General features: G+C 36.9%; 2 protein-coding genes across 7 annotated transcripts in view; one reads left to right on the top strand and one right to left on the bottom strand.

Annotated features, from left to right (window-relative positions):
• The window catches only part of MAPK8 (mitogen-activated protein kinase 8), a 97,212-nt gene that overhangs the window by 48,037 nt on the left and 26,360 nt on the right, over positions 1 to 22,815 (bottom strand). The gene's annotated exons all lie outside the window — the stretch shown is intronic.
• FRMPD2 (FERM and PDZ domain containing 2) overlaps positions 1,762 to 22,815 on the top strand; it is a 60,484-nt gene continuing 39,430 nt past the window's right edge. For 3 of the 6 annotated variants that reach the window (XM_085555062.1, XM_085555063.1, XM_085555061.1), the window contains exons 1-6: positions 13,324 to 13,514; positions 14,293 to 14,415; positions 16,005 to 16,136; positions 18,610 to 18,694; positions 21,546 to 21,696; positions 22,109 to 22,180. In XM_085555062.1, coding sequence (XP_085411188.1) covers positions 13,478 to 13,514; positions 14,293 to 14,415; positions 16,005 to 16,136; positions 18,610 to 18,694; positions 21,546 to 21,696; positions 22,109 to 22,180 — 600 coding nt within the window. In that variant the 5' untranslated portion in view covers positions 13,324 to 13,477. Of the gene's footprint in view, positions 2,159 to 11,595; positions 11,725 to 12,394; positions 12,553 to 12,737; positions 12,804 to 13,317; positions 13,515 to 14,292; positions 14,416 to 16,004; positions 16,137 to 18,609; positions 18,695 to 21,545; positions 21,697 to 22,108; positions 22,181 to 22,815 lie in introns of those variants that run through there. The other 3 variants (XM_085555067.1, XM_085555066.1, XM_085555065.1) reach the window with 3 other exon arrangements.

The following is a 22,815-nucleotide window of genomic DNA, read 5'->3' as shown; positions in this document are numbered from 1 at the left end:
AGTTTCTCTTTTTCATCAATAGCCTTTAGCTGATCTGTTAGTATTTGGACCTATTTCAAGTTAAAAAAGAAGCTCAGTATCAGCGCAAGTGATGGGAAATAGTCTCTATTGTGCTGTTGCTAAGATTTAACAGTAACTGTTGGTTTACTGATTCCAAGATGATGTGTTTAAAACATCTTGGATATGGGAATTTTGTATCTAGTTTTATTTCTATCTGAATTCCTTGCATATTGATGGCAGATTTATTTAGAAAAAAGATGCACATTTTACTGCTACAAAACAAGGAACTACTGAAGGAATACAAAAAGGTGGATAATATTCCTGGTGTGAGAATTCAGAAAAATGGTTGTTTCTGAGATACTTTGGATAAGGCAATATTGTATTTGTCATTGTCAGAGGAGAGAAGTTTGCAGCAATTGAAATATAAGGTGATGAAAGCCTCAATATATTTTGCTCACAGATAGAAAAAGAAGAGAGCTGGTAAATTTTATGCAAAAGCACATGTCAAGGTCCAGGTACTATGGAAGAATTGACTGAAGCAGAAGACCAAACTGAAGATGAATCCCAGCTTGAGATAACAGTGACTAAAAAAATGAAAAAAATGATTTAAAAGTAAGGAAATGAGACTATATCAGAACTACTTTGTCCATGTTGAACCAAAATAGCAAGCTGTATGAAGATAAGCACAGAGGCCATCCAAGGTTTTCAGGTGAACATGAAGAGAGATATCTAAAAAGGGGGCATCTGTGCACTGAGATGGTGACTGAAATTGCATTTTCAAATCACAATGAAAAAGGAAGAAAAAACAAATTTTGTGGAATGCTTATACAGTGTCGGAAGGAGAAAGTGAAGGATCCTCCAACCACACTCTGGAAAATAACTTCTGAAGGACAAGAATCAGGACTGCAGATGATGAGAGTCCAAGGAGTAACAAGATGTAAAGAACACTGCTGAGTGTTAGCTGACAAGTCAGACAGTATGAGGATCTGGCATAACAAAAATAAGATGGCATCTGCTCTATCTGAATATTGATTTTGCAATAAAAGTGGATATTTGGGATTACAATGCATAAAATATATTTTGATCATTTCTTCTTACATTTTTTTAACACTTGGAAGTAAACTGAACAAATGAATTTAGACCTTTTGGATGTAGAGGAATTTCTAATTAGTTCCAACCAGAAGATAACTGTTTTGGAGACTGAGTGAATAAAGCAAAATGACAAGAGAAAGAGAAGTGGGAAGAGTGGAGAAAAAAACAATGTGTAGAGCTCTTTAAATAAGTCCAATAAATCTTTTATTTTGCTAAGGTAATTTTTCCACTTTCTTATGCCCAGCACAGTCTTGCAGTATCCCACAAGCTCTGCAATCTGAAATAATTAAAGAGAGTTTTCCATCAATACTGGAAAAAGAAAGTCCTTCTTTCAGTTTTTTTGTTTGTTTGTTTTGTTTTGTTTTGTTTTGTTTTCCTGTCAAACCCATCAAAATCTTATCCACGTTGTTCATTCAGTCTGAAGGATTTTTCTGTGCATGAAAGAAACATGCACCCCTATAGCCCATCAATCTGTGCCTTGGTGTATTCCTTCTCTCTGGATTGGCAGAGGCTGAAAGTGACATCAGTCTACAGGGCTTTAGTTTTAATGCTCCCGTGTGCGTCAGGTAATCCAATTGAGTTCTTGTATGTCAACGGACTCAAGGTTTATTCTGAGCCACTTCTTCAAAGCTCACTCAGTTACCTGGAGTGTGAATTATCAGGAAAAAAAAAAAGAAAAAGAAAAAAAGAAACAGAGAGAGTGTAAACAGCTTCAGCAGCCATGATGTTGCCTTCAACTTCAGACCAGGTGCTGCTAGGCTGGGCTTGCAAGTGTGAGAAGGAACTTTACTGTTTACTTGCTTAGCCACTTGCCAGAACATACAGTGCTTGGTTACAAGATATAAACAAAGCAGCAGAAAGACAGAGAGAGAGAGAGAGAGCAAAAGGCAGAAAGAGAGAGGGAGAGAAGGAGAGCAGGACAGAAAGCAAAAAACAGAAGACCAAGGAAGTCCTGGATATGATTGTTGTGAAGTTTAAAATTATGAAGAACTAAACAATTGTTATCAGTCAAAAATACAGAAGATTAAAGATTTTTCTGAATGCAGCATCTGTCCATCTTGTACAGGTAAGTTCTTATATATTTCACTTAATCTCATTATTAATTTAATAAATATTACTGTGTTTATCTTCTTGCTTTGTAGAGCAGCGTCGAATATTTACACTTTTGTTTGCTCTTTTATAATAAAACTTCTATCATTTCTTTCAAGTCATTAGCTAGTTCCAAGTAGAGGGATGCTTGACTGTGTTAAGAATGGCAATAGCTGGTTGGTCAGATTTTGCTCCAGCAAATCGGTGTTCATTCTCTCATGAAGTCAGAGACATTCACTTGTGACAGAATTTCACTCATGAAAGTACAGAGTTCCTCAGCTTATTTTTATTTTCTACTGAAGGTATTGATGACATAGAAACAGATAAATTGTTTCTGCTTTTCTGGCAAGGATAAGTCTGCTTTTATAGAACACAAATTATGTGATTCTACAAATACTGTTAAAATACATTTTATATTAATGGATTTACACAGAGTACCATTAAAACAAAAAGAAAAACAAACAAACAAACAAAACAACAACAAAAAACAACAACAAAACAACAACAACAAAAAACAGCACTGGTCTCCAAGCCCAGAAAGGCATGTTTCAAGTGGTTACAACCTGGGACTAAAGAGTCTCAGTTAGGAAACTGGTTTCCTAATTTCTACTCTATTGCTTTCAGTTTCTAGTCAAGTCTTCGCTTAACAGTTTGCAGTTTCAAACATAAAAGCATCCTTATTTTATGGAAGTTTTTTCACATGCTTTGAACACTGGAGAAATGCAAATAATATTTACATCTGAAGCACAGATAGAAAACCACATCATGTGTAGCAATGTGTTGAAAGAATGTTTTTCTCAGGTGACAGAACCAGTCAGCAGAAGCAAGCTCAGAAGATTTGGCTATCTTTGCAGACAAGCGTACAACTGTGACAATTTCAGGACCCCAAGGCTATTTTCAGTTTACCTACCTTACTATTAACTGTGGGCATACCATAGTAGTACTGACTACACTAGGAATAACTTGCTTGAGAAGCTTTGGATTGTCTCTGTAGGGCCTGTGGAGCATAGGCTAAAATCTCAGTGCTTGGGACTTCATTTTTCTTTGGCATGTGAAGTAGCTAGGGCTAAGAGGGCTCAGGTTTTTCAGGGTGAGGCTGGTACCTTTTAACCTCAGCATTATCATTTCACGCTTAGTTTCCAGTTTCCACCAATGGATCCAGACTGCCTCATTGCAGAGAATAATGCCTAAAAGGGGATGTAAGCCAATAAACAGAAAAGAGAAATTCTACCATGGTGTTTGAGTTCTACTGTCCTACTATTTTTGGAACTGCAGCAGCAGACAGCATGTCTTTGAAGCTTTAAGCCTTAAAGCATCACAATGTAGATAGCTTTCAATTCAGTTCTAGGCCACTGTTGAATTATGATTTCCTGTAAAATGAATGCTTTTATAAAAAGTATATGAAAAAAAAATGAAGGAATGGCAGTAGTTCAGATCAATATTCTGTGAGGTCCTTGGGGTTTGACGTCAGATAGGGTGGAGATGATAGAGTGTATAAGCTTAGCAAAAGCAAACATAGCACCACTTTCCTTTGAATACACATGTATCCAGTGAGATGATTTTATGCATTTCTATTGAATGAGTGTCTATTTGCATACTGACTGCAGACAGCATAATATTCTTGGAAATTCATAGGCAGGTTCCCACTGAAGGAAAGAGGAAACTGGAATTTGGTCCTGTAAGCCTGATTCAATATGGTATTGAATTTTGCTACATTTTCCTTTGGCATCAGTAACATTCTGGGGGCACTACATCTTTGGGGAACAGTGTCCATAGATCTTGTACTAAAGCTACATCTATTTTTACACCCTTACCATTCAGCTCGTGGAATTCACTACGGGTAGACACACCCTGCAGAACTCAGATTTCAACTCTCCCCTTCAAGGATGAGACTTTTCAAAAACCAGTCTATGAGAAGATTATGATTTCCTAGCAGTGACATCTGGCTCTCTTCAGAAGTGAAATTTCATCCCCCTTGATTGCTGAATATTTTCTAATAGTCTGGTTCATTCTCCTAGCGATTAAAGTGCATGTTTTTAGAAAGGAAATAAAGTAAACTAATTGAAACTAGAGGATGAAAATATATCATATGATGAAAGTTGTATCATGAGAGCAAAACTTTTTAGGCATCATCTTTTTAATGAGAAGTTGTACATTGCAACAGGGCAACTCCCTTTCTGATTTGTTAGCGTTTACAGATTTGGCTCCACCTATCTGCTTCATCTGAACCAAAACTTTTAATATTAAAGTGTTTATTCAAATTAAAACTCCTTAAGTTTCAGCTCTATATTTCAGAGCTGAATTTCATACTTAATGGAATTTATCTCCCTGGTATGCAGAATTCAATGTATTCCCTCAAAAATCATGGCAACAATTGTACAGTGAGTCAGAGTATACAATTTACATATGGTACGTATGCAAATAAATCAGTTTGTGATTGAACTGAATTTTAAACTTGATCTTCACTCTTTTCAGTCTCTTTCAAATTTTAATATTCCTAAAAAATATACATATTTTATAGGAAGTAGCATTGAAGTATAGTAAACTGTACTTAAGCAAGGTAATTGCCAATTATTTAGCTTTTTACCTGGTTGTTATCTTTACTTCCAGGTTAAAAATATTAACATATAAATGATAGCATGAATCAACGATTGACTTAGGATTTTTTAAAGGGTTACTGCAGTGGACCTATGATGTATTATGAACACACAGAAAATCAGAGTTTAAGACAGGCTTTGAAAACATAGAAGTACACAGGAAGAGCACCTAATATTCATAGATCGCTTCCTTTTATTCCTCTGAAGTATTCAAATATTTATGATTAAGCTATTACATTTACTTTACATACAGCTTTTCTGTATTTCCCCTGTATATGATTATCAGTAACAGTCATTAGTTTGTTGATAGTGATAAACATTCCCTTAATTTGATTTTAACTGTGCTTTAATGTATTTTGTTTCATCATTTACTTGGGCTTTCAATTTTAAACATTATAGATGAATAGTGCCTATAATAGCTCTATACTTAGCTGTCATTTCTTAGTAAATCATTTCTATATTTTATTTTGATAAGCATATGTTTGTTTCTTATAAGAGTAATGTTCTTCAAGCACTAAATGTAGCTGGAAGTATTCAATCAGAGCTGCCACCAACACAGCAGATGGTGTCAGGCACTATCAACAGCTCACAGCATTTTTAATATGGTCATCATATCATGGTTACATACTGAAGTAATCTTTCCTTTGTAGCCAATTGCACATTTTTGCATTATAGATTGTTATGAATCATTTGCAAAACAAAACCAGGTTAGGGTCCTTACTGACAGACAGCTTGGTCCCAGCATTCAGTGCCTCCTTGGGATCTCCTGATTACCTTTTCCTAGTCGTCTCAATCCAGAAATGATTCTGTCCATCAAACATTTAATCTGTAGAAACACTAGGACAATTTTCTCATGTCAAAACCATTTTCTACATTCTCATGTTATAACTATGTATTAATTAAGTGCATAAAATTTTGTGGGAGAAGACAATGCAAGTATCTTTCCAAAGCCACTTCCCATGGAAAGCAGGGTGGTGGTTCTGGCCTTGGCCCAGGTGTATGTCAGCAGTGGGGTGGATGCTTGCTGCTGCTGTTCCTCCCACAGCTGTGCCTACAGGAACTGCTCTGCCTTCATCATGCCACACCACCAGACTGTTGGGCTTAGGAGATGCCATTCATAAATTCTGCAGGTTTACTGCGGAATTACTGCTGATGGTTTTAAAACCATAGTTTCATTCAAATGTTAAAACTGGGTCTATTTTAATCCCCTCTAATTTTATATTCCATGTTTGATTTATTGAATGGCAAGTCCTGAGATGGGCTGTAAGATCTTTCCTCTGGGTACCTGGAACATTCAATGTTTAAAAAGAATTTGTCTTACCCTTAGTCAAATATTATTTGTGTTATTTGTGTTTTAATTCACTTCTGGTCTTCAATTAATTTTCTACCCCTCTTGAAGTTTCTGAACTCTTGTGACATAAAGATGTAAAGGTATAAATTCATCACTGGGCTTCTCTTAAACATAAGGCACTTCAGGGAAGAAGCATTACCATAAGGTATTAATCTTTGAAGGCTGGAATCTGAAACTGGGGATATTCTTAAAAATCAAGCTTTTTATTTCAAATACTAAACATTGAAACAATGTACTTTTGAGAAATATGCCTTTAATGGGTACATTTATAAGTGCTGACACTTAGTGATCTTCCCCACTCCCATATGCAGACAGAAGAGTGAACAGAAGCTTAGACTCACTACTGCTGATAGGAGTTTGCAATAAAATTGAATGGATCAGGATTTCACACTGGGGCCATGGTACACAAAGACTTAACCACAGGCTCTGTGGGACCTCTGACAATACCATAGCAGATGGTTCTTCATGCTCTGTGCAGTAAGGACTTCCCTCTGAGTTGCATAAAGAAAGATGTGATCCTGATTCAGCCTGCAGGGGTTGAGAGTTAGTGTTCCAGAGCAGAGGTTTAGGTAATAAGACAAGATACACAACAGCCAAACATTTTCAGCTCTTAAAGTCAGTCTGTTAGCCCTCTAAAATCCAAGGAAAACATCACTTCAAGTTGCCAGCTTTCCTGGCATTTGGTCATCTTAGATTCAGAACCAGATTGCTAAGTGTATTGCAGAAGAACCCAAGGTTCTCTGGGTTAAGTTTTGGATTCTAAAAAGTTTTTTCCCCACTTCATCTTTCTGCCACCAATACAAGTTTTACCATGGGCTACACTGAAGCATGCTTGTGTCCCCTTAGTTTTACTCAGTCACTTATAGGAGGTGATTTTAGACAGGCAGGCAGAGACTGCTAGACATAGCAAAGGAGTTGGAGAACAACAGCAGAAAGGGAGAAAGCTAAGAACAATACTATCTATGTCTTGATGGCTAAAGACTAGCTTTCCCCAGACATATGCATAGTTTTACTGATATGTCCTTCAATACAGTGTAGAAGAAATACTTCCTAGCCTCTGATGCTGTCCTTGGAAGTGGTGAATGGAGATTTAGATACTCACACTCAGTGTAGTGTTTAAATGAAGCAAAATCAGTATCAGCCAACTTTAGGTGGCATGTGCAGTAGGTTTGCACCAGGTTGCAAGTACTGTTGTGTGCAGACAACTTTTTCTAGGTATAGTGGTGCAAATGGAAGAGGTGAGTCCTTAAGCCCTGTCCAACTTGTCTGCCACTCCAAGCATCCCCTCACACTCTCAGTGGCTTAGAGGCTGAGCAGAAACCTCTTGGGTTTGTCTCAGGTCCTCTTTGTGTGGCCTCTCAATGGCTTACTCGTGCCAAAAACAATTAGTTCCCCTAGTGGATAGCTTCTGATTGATATTTATGTTCAGATCATATACAGGAAATGTTATTTCCTCAGGCACAGATGTTTACAAAATCTACCACGTTTTATACCTCTAAGCAGTTTAAAAGCTGAAAAGGATACCCATGTATTTTGCAGTATTCAGGATAGAATATCTAAGCTGAACTGGATGTCCAGACAGAAGGCAAGAACTTTACAAGAACGTCTTTCAGACCATGAAAATTGAAAGGCATTTCTGCTGTGATAGAAAGTTTTCAGTACACAGAATGCTTGGCTCCTGCCCAAGTTTAATCCTTTGTTCTTCTATCTACAAGATGCCTAAGTGGGGCAAATGTACTCTTGTTTCATGCCTTTAAAAGTACACTAGAAAAAAAATGATCTGATATTTCCAGAACCTAAAAATTATTCCTCCTTCCTCACCATCTTATTCACTGTTTTGTCCTGTGATCTCTCTTTTCCATCTCATTTTTCACTGTCATCCAGGTAATGGATTAATACTTTGATTCAGCAGAAAATGATTTCACAGCTGAACAAATTCCCCACTAAATTCCTGCTGATAGATTTCTGTGAGAAATGGCTGTCATTCAGTTAGGAATCCAAATGTGCCATTTCCCTCGTGGGTGTTTAATTCCCATAAATCTGTTTGACAATGGAAAGTCAGTTTCCTTACCCTCTCCCCCAGCCCCCCTTTTCATTTTGTCATGTTTATACGGTCAACAAAACAGCAACAGTAAAGATTAAGGTTGACAAAAGCAAAGTTGCTCACTTATGCTTTACTAAGACTGCCAAATAGAATGAAGCCAAATTGCACATTAAGTGACCCTTGCATATAAAATTGCTCTTGTGTGACTGTTATTAAGTATTAAATTCAGATGCAAAGGTGTAGTTCATCATCTTTAATAAGCAACTCCATTTCTTTCATTGACACTAAGTTTCAATTACTGCTTGAAAGAAAGCATGAATATAGGATAAAACAAAATATACCAAAACAGGTTAAACAATATGAAATGTCATGGACAGGTAGATGTTTTTGGCAAAATGATGGGTTAGCCTCACCTTTCATATCTGTGCCAGGAGAGTAGATTAATTTTTTGTAGAGGAAAATTATTGAATTGAGGCTGCCTATGTAATGAATATTTGTTGTAAAGATGAGAATGGGGGGACTGTTTATGTTGATTTGTCCATTTGGATGGCATTAATGATACTTCTACCTTCTTCTGTAGAAGTCAATGGAAGATTTGTCTTTGACCTCATAGACTAATACAAATAGATAATGAAAGCTTTGCTACTTTTCCCAAGCACTAAAACACTAACCTCTATAAATTTGGCCTAATTCCAAAGTGGGTGATTGCATTCTGCTGTTCTGATCCAGCATAAGTTCCCAATGTGTAGTGTTACAGCCAAGTGACAATCAAGCCCTGATTTGAACAAGCTAGTCCCTTTTTGAAAGGTTAGCATCCTGTCTCCTCATTGCCCCCTGATTTGTCTGCTTTGCCTTAACACTGTTAGCTAGTTTGAAGGTCAGAACTGTTTGGTTCTGGATCACAACTTTTAATGAATTAAAATGCTATCAGTACATACAGTGCTACAATGATAATCATATCTTTTTATCACTTATACTCTCATATCATACCGAAAGCCTAGGCTGGTTATAAAAACATTTTTTCCCCCAACCATTCATGGTTTCATTTTTGTGAAACATCACATCATGCTGTTCTTGAAAAGCAGAAGTTAAAAATACAGCCACAATTACAGGGCATTCTGAGTGTGCTTAAAAATCAATTGCCAATTTGCTTTTAAAATAACATACCACTTAACTCTACGTCATATTAAAGTGGTAATTTATTACACTTTAAAGAGATTCGTATTTCCACAGCCATACAGCTTAATCATTTATATGTTTGTGGGGTTTTTTTTTTGTTTGTTTTGTTTTGTTTTGTTTTGTTTTTTTAAAGAAATTTGCACATAGTTACTAGCAGAATTCATTTCGTTAACACTCAGCTGTGGCCGGAGACACTACATCTACCCTTAGAAAAACATTTACTATCAAGGTTTAACAGTTCTGATATAGCTGCACTTTTCACTTTGTCTCAATAAAGGTGTAAAGTCTGGACTCCAGATAACTGCTAGTTTGACTAATTTACGCTACTTAGAAATAGAGGATTCAGTACTTCTTATTCCAATACAACCTTGAACAAAACGGCAGCAAGTATAGGCTGGTGGATTAATTATATGGTGAAGGCACACAGATTCTAGTTTTGGGGACGTGAATTGATTTCTTAGTCCCAGTACCATGGGGTTAAGTGAAATGCTATCACAGTTATTTATTATTAAGGGAGATGGTGATGGCTTAGATTAAGAAGCTTTGTCTGTCTCTTCTAATTAAGGTTAGGTTCCTAAGAAGCTTTACTATCTCTTGAAGGCATACAGGCTAAAATTAGGACTCTGGTACTGTTTATAATGTCACTAGGTTTGCCCATAATCCCACAGTGACTGCAGCAAGGGATCCTTCTTCCAGTGTTGTGCTTCCCTGTGTGGAAGCCAGGGAACCAGGACAAGACACCATAAAGAAAATTCTAAGATGTCTATTAATCAACAACATGTTAGTCCTGCAGAACATTGCAGTGCTCTTGCAGTGACCCCTTGAAAGCTGCATAATAAATGGTAGACAGAAAAACAATCACCTGTAAGACACAGTAAATTCACTTGCAGGCAGAGAGCAAATGGGAGCATTAAGTGGGCTGTGTCCTGAGGGTGAAGAAATGCTGGAGGGAAGATGTGTTTTCATGCTTTGACTGAAGTTATTTCACAGTCGCACTTGCAATCCTATAATATAACAGCAGCATTCTGGTCTCAAGTATCATCACTTAGTGGTCTACAGAAAATGACAACCTCACAAAGCAATGGATGGATCACTTCCTACTTTTTTCATTAAGCCTCTATTTATACAGCATACAGTGTAGATCACTGTTACAGGATAGTAACAGCAAAATCAAAATTAATTACAAAAACTGTCAGCAAATTTTAACCCCAGATTAAGTTTTCCTTTCAGATGTGCAGACCTAGAGCAGCTATACCAAGATTGGTACATTACTAAAATGTGAAACAGGTGAAATGGAAATGTGAAGCCCATTTATGAAGAACAAAACCTTTGACAATACTTAGTATGGTAAAACATTCTGAGGAGAAAAAGCTTTGACACATCAAGTCACAGGGAAAGCTCCAGTTACCTAAGACTGGAAAAATACTCTTCCAATCAGTAAGATATTAAATTATGATTCATTGCAGATTGCCTTTCTCTAAATAACATGATGCTTCATTGCAGCTGAGAAAAAACATGGAGATAGTGAGGAACAACATTCTCCTGCACTACACCAATTCTCATGCACCTGTTGGTGGACATCATTCTGAGAACCACTGCATTGCTATTCAGTGGCATGTGGAGGGAATTACCTTTTGATTTGGTTCACTGGAATTCAGAAGCTTTGTATGTATGCTAGTAAGAATGAACAGCAAGTCTCAAGTCTTAGCTGTCAGACCATGAAAATGTTCTATCAATGAATCCATTAAGACTACAAGCTTTTACTGATCAACCTGATGAGCAATGAATGAAACATAATTGCTGAACTGTGTTTGTAAGTCCTCTATGTTACAGTGCATCTCTTTTGTTTTGCAATCCTTTTTCTCTTAGATTATCACAGTTGTGTTTTTATAGACAAGAATACCAAACTAAGCAGCAAAATCAGTGCCCTTCCATTCAGATAACCACTCATAAGGTCTGAACAGAATGTAAAGGATTTCCTGAGTAAAAATGATTTGCCCTATATAATGTTGTGAAACAATGAGTGAAAAAGCTGAAAAATATGTCAGGAAGCCACGCAGCCTGCTTTATTTACTCTTACTCAAATGAAGATGGATAAATTATTCCAGACTCTTGTGATCAAAGAAGCAGGGTGGTTCAAAAATGATTTCTTATTGTGAGAACAGGGCTCAGCTGTAAACAGTATGGTTTGCTACAAGGATTTCAGACTACTCTAGCTGGTCCAAATCTGCTTTCTATTACAGCAGGTATGAGCAGCTCCTGTGCAACACTAGCCGAGGTCCTGTGGGCCAAAGGAAGCCCTTTGGAGGAAGAAGATATATGGGCACTCTTGTACCTGTCCACACTGCAGCTTCTGGAAGACCTTCACAAAGGTGAACTGAAAAAAAATAAGCTATTTTGGTATTTAGATGATTGCTCTGAGAGGGTTGTTAATTTTGTTTTCTTTTCTTTTCTTTACTTTACTTTTCTTTTTTTTTTTGTTTTTTGTTTTTTGTTTTGTTTTGTTTTGCTCATGTTTTTTGTTTGTTTGTTTTTGAGTCAAGAGGCACTAATAGCACTTATAGCCCATTTCTAATACTTGTGAGAAATCTTTCAGTGCAGCTAGGTTTGCATGAAAACTGCTGTGCCAACATGCAAATCTTCACACAGCCACTTCTTTCTAGATTACAGATCAGCAATAAATCAAAGTAGAGCTATAGTTGGTGGAACAGAACAGAGTTGTCCTTTCTGATTTCTGAATAACATAGACACAGAAAGTGCAGCTCCAGCTAGAATCTCTCAGTAAAAGACTTTTAAGCAAGTGATACGTAACTTCTGCAATAGCTGGAGGGGTAAACTTATATTAACAACCAAATTTTAATGGAGTGGGCCACTATGTCAGGCTGACTGAATCATCAGTTCTTAAGTATCTAGTGTACCACACAGTCTTCAGAAGTATATCTCCGGGAAGCCTCAGTGATGGATTTAGCTGCACTTTGGGACAGATTTTCTCAGCTCACTGAATTCCACAAGAATTCCATTATTTTCATTAACATTTTTCAGACCCTGCCGTCTGTGTGATTTGTCCGTGGTCAGTACTACTGTCTACTGAAGGAAATTTGTTCTTCCAAAACAATGCATCTCAGACGGAAGCTATCCCTTTCAGTGCACCAGAATTACTCCACAGACAGAATAGAAACCAGCGCACTGGGCTAACAAAGGTGAGGTATACTACAAAAAAGATCTTGATAAGACATTGTGAAGACCAGGTTGTGAGGTTTAATGCAGTGTATCAAGTATCTACTGTCATAATTTGTTTCTAATCATGTTAAACAAATCTGGCTACAATTAGAAAGATTTATATGTATAAAGATTTCATAAAGGGTCTCCCTTTCTGTTTTGACAGATGTTGGTGTATTCCTTAGGAATGACCCTTTATTGGTCAGTGGACTATCAGGTTCCTCCAAACCAGGCCAGTAATATAAACATTTTTGTTTTCTTTTATTCTATCTCACTCTTGGTATGTTCAAAGACTGAGAAGTGTAACGTGAAGTCTCAGTAAAAGTGGCTATTAGTTTTGGACCACTAAAAAGATTATTGCTAATTGGAATGCTTGTATAAAGGCACAGACTTTATAAAATACACCAATTCATACAGATAAGGAATTTAGTTAGGCCTCTCATTTTTCCTTTCTTTTTCTTTATTTTTCCTTTCTGAAAAGCAGAATTGTTTGTATTAAGATTAATTTTATTTTTCTTTCAAAAGTAAAGATTACTTATTCAAAGACCATAATGAGAAATTCCCTAATGAGATAGGTAGGGCTTCCCATGTGCTGAATGGATGAGATGATGGAATACAAATTTCCGGACACATACTATTGCTAAGTAAAACTGCAGCTCCTGCTTGTTCACAATCTTTTCAAAAATGTGTGGCACACCTGGGATTTCAGACCACTGTGAAGTGTGATTTAATTGTACCTCCATGTTGACTCAGTCCCTCCAGCTGAGTGACCAATTACACAGTCTGTTGCTAACACTGTGCGAAGATCTGCCACATAAAAGACTTTCTCCCGAGTCAATTCTGGAAGTATGTGAAGCACATCAGAAGGAAACTTCTTCCTTACCAGCAAATACCTACATAAAGAAAATGGTTCAGTTTGTCCTGGGAAGTGTCACTGAGGTAGGTTCTATTCTCCTATTTAATGATCTCCTTTTCAGTGAGTGCTTGTATGAGTTAAAGTAAGTTTGTTTCTAGACTTCTATGCAGGAAGTTGAGTGAGTATGTGTACAAGCTAAAGAAGCAGCAAAATCAAGTCTCACCCCACGCTCCTGGGAAATTATAGCTTTTGATCTTGCAGTATTTTCTTTCCTTTGGTTAATAACTGAAACTAACTTAACCTCAACAGAGACTTCGTATTTGCCAATGTATGGACTTAACATTAGTGAGATTCTCCCATTACCACTTCGGCTTCAGACTTTCTTTGTGATATTTAAAGGAAACACTTTTATACCACATTGAGAGTTTCGTGTAACTTCCTTATCTGGTGGTGAACGTTTACAGTATAAACCTGCCTGACTATGAAGTCTTAATAAGTGAGCACTTGAGTCTTTTTCTGAAGATCTGAAACATCAGCAAACAATTTTTGCTGACAAGTTGAATGAAACTGAAACACATTGCAAATATTTCTTCTGCTTTCAACAAGTATTCCTTAGCATTCCGAGGGGACTTTTTCCCTTGTGCTATTACTCTGTTTCCCACTGCAACAAAGGATGTCCCTTAAACACATCTAGCACAAACACATAAAGCCGTCAAAGGTCAGTCCTGCTTTGTGAAGCCTGCCTAATAAAATGAAGTTGCTTACAAAATGCAGATTAGCAAAGGGCAAGGATCACTTCCCAATGAGTGTCTGAAGTTCACATATCACATGACATTGACTTGCAGTACCATTGTTTTCTAGGTAGAACGAGTAGCCACTGAAGACAGTACAGCTTCTCAGCTTAATAGAAGTCATGTGATAAGGAAGAGACTACATGAGAAAATCCCAGACACCTCACCACTGTTCTCCCAGATGAATTTTCACCAAGGTAAAGCAAACTTCTAGTCTGAAATACCTAATATGGATAACAGCTTTTTCTGACTCTCTCCCAAGCTAGATGAATTGTCTAATTTCATGTTGCTCTGATTGTATGTAGTGTTGAATAGGATATTTATTGCTTTACATTTAAATGATATAATAATGGAAAGACTCTGAGGCAAGTCAGCATTTCTGTTCCTTATTTTCTTAAAGAATAGTAGTCTGAAGGCTGTGAAGCAATGATAACAAATCAGCCTGCACATATTTGACTCTTAAAGCAGTTTGCATAAAAATTGCATATATAAAAAAAAAAGTGCTTTCAGCACTGCTTCTTTGCTCTCTACATTCCAGTGTATATTCAAAGATTGAGAGTGGGATTCTGTGATGATATCCTGTGGCCATTAAAGAGGATATATTTATCTTTCCATTTGATTACTCAAAGATTTGTGGTTTCTTGATTTTAGTTTCATCTCTCTATTCAAAACATGTTTTGTAGTTTCACACACGTATCTCTGGAATAATTTCAAGACAGAAGGCCAAATCCTGCTCACCGTATATATAAGCCAACATACACTGATTTCATACTTCATTTGATTAAAATCAAGATTTTATTATCCCTCAGTAATTCTCCAAATGAAACTAAGTATAGATTTCATGTTCAGATTAATTCTTTCTTCTAAATCTTTTCTCTTTTTTATCTCTATTAGACTGTTCTCTAACATAAATCTCAGCCAAAGAACAGTCAGGCTGCAACAGCAACATTTAGGATTACTTCTTTATCATAGAATCATAGAATCATAGGGGTTGGAAGAGACCTGTGGAAGTCATAGAGTCCAACCCCACTGCTAAAGCAGGTTCCCTACTGTTCTTTGAACAGAAAAGCTTCCAGATGGATCTCAAATGTCTCCAAAGAAGGAAGGAGACTCCACTGTGCCTCTGTGCAGCCTGTCCCAGTACTCTGTCACTCCCACACTAAAGTTCTTTTGCATGTTTGTATGCAATTTTCTGTGATCTAGTTTTTGCTCATAACTCCTTGTTCTATTGCTGCATGTCATTGAAAAGAGCCTGGCCCCATCCATTTGACTCTCACTCTAAAGATATTTGTAAATATTGATGAGATCCCTCCTCAGTCTTGTATTCTCCAGGCTGAACAGTCCCAGACTATTATTAATGAAATTTTTGCAGCCAATTCTGATGATGGATTGTGCCTAGGCACCATCCATTTAGCACACACAGAAAGAATAGCTTACAGCTGAAGGTTCTGGTTCTCAAAATGTAAGAAAGAAGATCTTCTTTCTAGGTTGACTGTCTTTGCAAACTTTCAGTTAAGTGTGCAGAATACAATTAATATATTAGATTTTTTTTATTTGGAATGGTTGACAACTGAGACAGAATAAGATTATGGAAGGCCAGAGGTAGAATGACATTACCAAACTTTCTTCCATCCTTAAGGAACTGAAGTCAGGGTTAGAAGACAGACAAACAAGGACTACGTAAAAATTAGTCGAGCCAATTGCTATTTATGTTGTCATTTATCACAGAAATACAATGATTTATAAACAAAGTGTGTGATTCACCACATTTCCTTTCTATTTCCAGACAAAGGGTCCAGATTAATGAATTATAGTCGGTCAACAGAAGATTACAGACAACTGTCTGTGGACTACAGTGACACTAATAGCATTTCAGAAAGTACATCTTTGATACTGTCTAACCGAGGACAAAGAAGAGGTAAGATTTTCCTGAAGGATTATGGTTATTTAACTATGTACTCTGCTTTTTGTCCCCTGAAACATGAAACTACCAACATACTGCCAAGTGCCCTTGTAGCTTCTTGACTAGGGAGGTATGTTTGACTAAGTATCAGGGGTGAACCTTTTATACTGGATTCCTTTTTACCTGTGACCTACCAGGCAACACCATCACCTCTTTCTTCCTTTATGCCTCTTTGCCAGATGAAACTGTTCAGCAGATCACAGACAAAGCCTGACAGCATGTTTCTGCCACCTGGCTTTTTGAAATAGATGAGATACCATGAAGTTACCCCCACATACACATGTGATGGCAATGACAATGCTGCTGCACTGAAATCAGTTGAATCTTTGAAAAATATCTGACACTTCAATGGTGGGGATTAATGTTTCCTCAAGTCCACTCAGAAACAAAGGAACTAAAACTGAGTGCTAGAGAAAACAAAAAAAAAAAAACTAACAAAAACAACAAATAAACAAACCACTTTTTGTTTTGTTTTGTTATCATTTTGTCCTAAAGCTATTGTATATTTCCTGGTCTGTATATTGTTTTCATTGTGCTAAATGCCAGGTTGCTATGCTGCTCTTCTGATTTACTTTATCTAGAGAAACAAAGGTTGGAATTTCAGATATATTTTCAACCCTTTTGTGGCAGGAACAGCATGAATGAAGCTGCTTGGCAGAGGATACCTTCAGCATAGACACTGCTGTAGACATCAGTCAGGGTCCATTAGTAGCCAGTCTTCTCTCCTGCTGTGGCAGGGATTCAGATGTGTTCTCTAGCATGTTTGTGTCTTTTATCCCAGAAATTTATTTGCTAAGGCAATAAATCTAGCAGCTACCATATCAGTTATCATGCTACAAGGTATGCACACCAACTGTTAAGTTCACTGATGCCATAAATAACAGATAACTGCTGAGTTTTCTTGCTTTTTCTCACTGGGGAGCATTAATTTTGGTTTCTGATGTATAGCTGCTGACTATCACGAAATCTGTAGGAACATATTACCCATTCTCCTTCAGATTTGACAAGTTTAAAATTTACTAGGCAAAAATGAAAGGCATAGAGCCTGATTTCAAAGGATTAATTTTCTTCAAAAACAGAGCAGAAAACTTGGGTGCACACTGCATAATTGGAAGTCTGCTGGGAGATAATCTACAAAGAGAAAGAGAATATATCCCAGGAAAAAAAAAATCCCAGCACCTCTCACCCCTCTTTCCCAAAGAAGAGGATGGCAAGACTACCCATGCAGCTTCTGTTGATATTTTCTTCCTGTGAAAGGTGCTGCTCAAGAATTGCATTCTAAATGGCAGCAAATAAAAGCCTGTAAGATACCAAACCTGTCCTTCTGAGGCTCATACACGTCAGTCATCTCAGGAGATTGTTTTGAAAGGCTTTTTTTTTTTTAAAATTTTGGTTGTAAACTTGGGAAAGGCTCATTCCAGAGAAAACCTGTGTGTGTCTCAGTCTCCACTAAACCACTGGCAGCTGCTGATACTCAGAATGTTATAAAAAAACCCAAAATACAGGAAGAAGACATTAATGTGAATACTTGTTTTCCACAGACATTATTGCCTGAGATAATGTATTAAAAACAACAACAACAACAACAACAACAACAAAAACCAAACACCACCACATTCTTCTGCTAATAGAAACATTACCATCTGGTAGAACATAATTATCAAGAAAGATCGGTATCTCTATACAGACTGGACTTTAGAAGCTCACTTAATATATAACGAATTAATCAACTACAGAAGCAACTTCTCTGAAGCCTGCATGTTAACCCTAAACTGTAGGAATGTATTGGATTTGTAATCAAAGCATGGCAGCTTGGCCACTGAAACTAGCCAACTTGTCCCAGCAGATAAAAGTGAGAAAACTAAGGGAAATGTTGTGTTCTTGTCACAACACACATACAAAAAAATGTAAAGTAGTGTGAGCAGATAACTGTGCAGGCTTTTTCATAAAAAATCATGTCATTTTAGAACACGAGACTGTACCTTCTGTAACTAGACCTGAGTATTAAGCTCATCTCATGTCTTACATTTTGTCAATACCATCTGCAGCATAAAAAGTTTATGCACATGATAGCAATTTGACTTGATTTTGTAGGTTGTTAGATTGCAGTTGGTGATTGGTACACTGAAATTTATCTTTGTGTTTTCATGTTACTTGAAAGCATATGGAAACAACGGGCACTGTACACATGCAGCTATCTTCTGTATTACATCCTCCTAAAGGGTTATGAAGAGGAAGTAACAATGACTACAGAACTGGAGAATACTGCTGGTGTAGTTTTCTCATAGTCTGACCAAAGAATTATTTATCGCGTCCAGGCAAGGCCATAAGAGAGAAAGTAGTCAGTCTAAACTTTCTTCTTATTCTAATTGTCCCAAGAGTGCTGTCATAATTTCTTCAACCGTGACACTTCCTTCATTCCTTTCAGGGAGAGTTACGCAGACACACAGGTCATGGGACCCCACCCTTAGTGGATCAAGGACACAAAGCAGCTACAAGCTCTTTATAAACAGGTAATCAAAACTTATACTCTTGGAGACAGAGGCTGATTTATTATCAAATGAAGCAGAGAGCTAGTATGGCAATGTCATTATTGGAAAATGCCTGGATCACCAACTGAATCTGTCATGATAACACATACTATTTACTTAGAATTAAAGTATGCTTAGGATCACCTTGTCTCTAAGCAAAATTTTATAAATGCTTTACAAAAATTTAGCTCTGGCCCTGAACAATGCATGAAAACAAGCACACTGAAATTATCCACTCTTTCACTCCTCACCACTGTGTTCTGCCAGATATTACTGGCTTCTCAAAATAGTTGCACAGCTATTACACAGATGCCCTACTACTAAACTAAGAGTGGAAAGGAAAAACCTGACACAATTTCAACAGATGAGTAGTGGTAAAAAGGTATGAACAGTCATTGCTTCTACTGGAAAGGCATTTTGTGGAGTCCTTATTTGTCTTCATTCAGATTTTGGATCTGAGTCTTGCCTTGCTCTCACATTAGCAGAGGCCTGATCCATTCTGAAGTGGTTATGCAATACTATTGTGCGTGACCGGTATTTCAGTAGATTATTTTCATTTCCATCTCAGTTTTCAGATAGATTTACCTCACTTGTGTCAATCTTATCTCCAGACCTGCACTAGCATTTTATTGAGGAGTTACAGGTAACCTGGGAACATAAACAGTAAAGACCTCTGCTCTATCATGAGAATTAACCTCATTTCAGCCTTGGAAATATAACTGTAGCCTTCTGCATAGGCAAGGACAGCAGAGGATTGTACAGCTAATGCTTGCTCATTTTCAAAAGCCAGTCAAAACACCACTAATTTCAAGTAAGAATTTTCTAAATTGGGTGTAATAGTAGTACAGTTACAATCAAGACTTAATAAATGTAGAAGAGATGTAGGTGCTGTTAGCCTCAAGGTATCACAAAGACAAGAATCCCATGGTTAAGCACCATATAATCCCTACAGACATCCCTTTTAAATTGAGTTCTTGACCCAGTTAATCAGGAGTTTCTTCTTTTAACCATGACATGAGTAATTTAGGACCACAGGAAATGCTCAATTTAGATCAATTCCCAATTAAATGTATCCCAAATGAACAGTTTGAACTTCCTGGTAAACCAGCCATGATAATCTGATTTATGGGAGATACCTCATTGTACCTCTAAAACCGAAACAAGCAGGATACATTGTAGTAGCAGCTTTTGTGAAGGAAGAACTGTGTTAACTATACACACATATATATATGTATCCTGATACATATAGATACATCATGCACCTGGCAATTACATTGTATCCTATTTATTTACTTGGTGTTTTTGGAGCATCTTCTATGCTTCTGACTACCAATCTGGATATCAATTTGACATCCACGATCTAAAAAGCTGCTGATAAGAAAATGTTCCCCTCCTCTCCTGAAAGATAATCACTCTTTTCCAAATTTCCAGCAAGCCCTTTCCCATAAAACTTCAGGAACTGTCATCCTCACTTTTAGTTCTAAGCACCTGCAATTGAATTTCTGACATGGTTGCAGACTCTGTTTCACATACAATAACAACAGCAGAGTGGAAATAATTTGTTTGGAAACTGCTGGTTCCCTATGTCAGGCAGCTAACACAAAACAAAGTGCTGTGTTTACTGCCTATAGCACTTACTCACATAATCATGCTCTGTAAGGAGTCCAATCATCATAAATTGCATCTCACAGTCCTAAATTTAAGCTTACCAGTCTATGCAGGGCTACAGCCTATACATAAAGAAGGTACAGGGGCTAAGTCTGAAATCTGTCACTCTGCAGAACTAATAACACAAAGTGTTTGTCATGGGAAAATATAGTCTTTCTGATACAATCTGTCAAGTTGTGAGTTAACAGCATTTTTATATCCACAAAAGTCACTTCAGGTTATTTTTAGGGATATTTCATTGTAAAAAGATTTTTTTGACGTTGAATTGCTTGAAATGACAATACTTGCATATTTGTATAGGTAGAGAAATATAAACTACTCAAACAAATTTGATAAAAAGCTTTTGAAACTCTGTAGCTCTCTGAAGCAACTCCATCACATACACAACAAAAGGATAAAAGAAATGCACAAAGCAACAAAAAACCCTTACTTCACTGTAATTTTGGCATTTCTTAAAAATATAATTAACAAAAAATCCATGGCCACAAAACCTTTCCTTCTGCACTGTGTAACGATTCTTTCTTGATTAGTAAGTATGTATTAATTACTCTGTAAGCTTATTCTAGGCATACGTTTGTCTGTTCACGTGGAAAATACTATTAATTTGTGGGTTAAAAGTATAGTACAAAGACAGCTTTCTGACCTGAGATTTCACACATCTTTTAATTAAACTGAAAACTCCCTCAGTTCCTTAAGACACTAATTTATTCTAATGAATTAGTATTCAAATGATTTAATTCCCATTCCTGGAAAATTCTGAATAATGTAATAATGAATATTATTTCTGATGCTTTTTTGTTTCAAAAAAATATTAAATGAAATACTGATTCCTTCCTATAAGCCACCCAGAAACCCCCAGAAATATATGGGTCTAACTACTGTGCCTGTTGCCTTCACTGCACTTAGGCCAGCAAGATCTGGCTCACCAAATGAAGAAAATCAAGGACTGTTACTGAATTAGAGAGCAGTTTTGATTTGTTTAAAAATTTCATCATTAATATCTTATCTGATAATTTCTTTCTGTAATGATGACATGTAACAACTTGTAACTGACATTGTCCCGGTTATCATAAGATTCTGTCATCAATGTACCTTAACAAGGTACAAGCCTATGTTATTTTGCTGCATGCTGGATATCTTTCTCACTGTGACATCTCCTTTGAAGGTCAGTCAGTGCTGTAGAAGAAATCCCTGGTGGAGCTCACAGGAACAGCAGACACAACCTGCTGAGTTTAGGCTCCACCTTCTCTGTGTCTACAAAGGACTACACAGCAGCTGCTACATCACAGAAATGTTTGTTCCAAAGGAAGGAAAAGGTGACTAATGAAAAACATATGATCTCAAAATGTAAATATTACTAAAGAGAAACTTTTCATTCCATTATCATTCATTAATGAAGTGTGTGTTAGCGACTGAGTCATCACTTTAGCTGAGTCTCTAGAATTGACAGAGTCCAGATTAGTCATGATCCAGTCATGATAACTCAGAACTAAAGACAGTGAAAGGTCTTGTATGTAAAGACTAAGTAAAATTAGGCCCCAGAGTAAATACACAGGAGAGAGGTCCAATGGATGGAAGTCTTAAATCATCATTTGCACTGCATAAATCCCTGAAATCATTTAGATGCAGCATGACAGTCAACAGAAATAGGTTTTATTGGTACCATTGCTAGGGATCTTTGTTATAATAAAGAGACATTTTTCATATTTCTGAATTGTCCCCTTACAGTTCTCAGGTCCAGAATTTATTATTTTGTCAAGTGAGCCACCAGTGACCTTACAGCTGCCTGGATCAATTGTGGTAAGTACAGACATTAAGAATTTGGGGCTAATTTTATAATATTTGAGTTGGGACTCTTTCTAAGTTTCATCTGATTCCCACCTCAGTACTCTTGTTATGCCCTCTTTTCAGAGTTAGAGTTCCTGCTCTAGTACTGAGACTTGAAAAGAGTTCATTTAATTCTCAGTGCTGCATAACTATCTCTGTTGCAGTGACTGTTGTGAAAATAGCTGAATTCATCTTTCTCAGCTAAGAATGCACAAGACTTTTGAGATTACCAAGGTGATAACACAACAGATTACCAAGGTGACATCTAGTGCCAGTTTACTGAACTCCCCCAGCTTGCAAGCACACCCTTTACCTTTCATAAGATAAAACAAGATTCTGATGGCATGCAGCAGTAAATATTAGAAAAAAAAAATAAATTGGAATTATTTTCAAATATAAAACAAGTCCGGATGATTGCAGGATCTATTTTGCTGAGATTCTCTGCTTTTTCTTTTGGTTGTTTGTTTCAGTTTTTGTTTTGTTTTGTTTGCTGGTTTGTTTTTAATTGGATATGTTTAGGATATGATCTGATTTATGAGAGTGGAGGAATGGGATAGAATAGTGTTGTGACCAATTCCACCAGGTTATGTAGGGACTGGAGACCAGGG

The sequence above is a fragment of the Coturnix japonica genome, chromosome 8, assembly GCF_054131305.1.
Source record: "Coturnix japonica strain WE chromosome 8, WE-NBRP24, whole genome shotgun sequence".
Lineage (NCBI taxonomy): Eukaryota > Metazoa > Chordata > Aves > Galliformes > Phasianidae > Coturnix > Coturnix japonica.
This window is presented reverse-complemented; position numbering and strand designations above follow the sequence as displayed.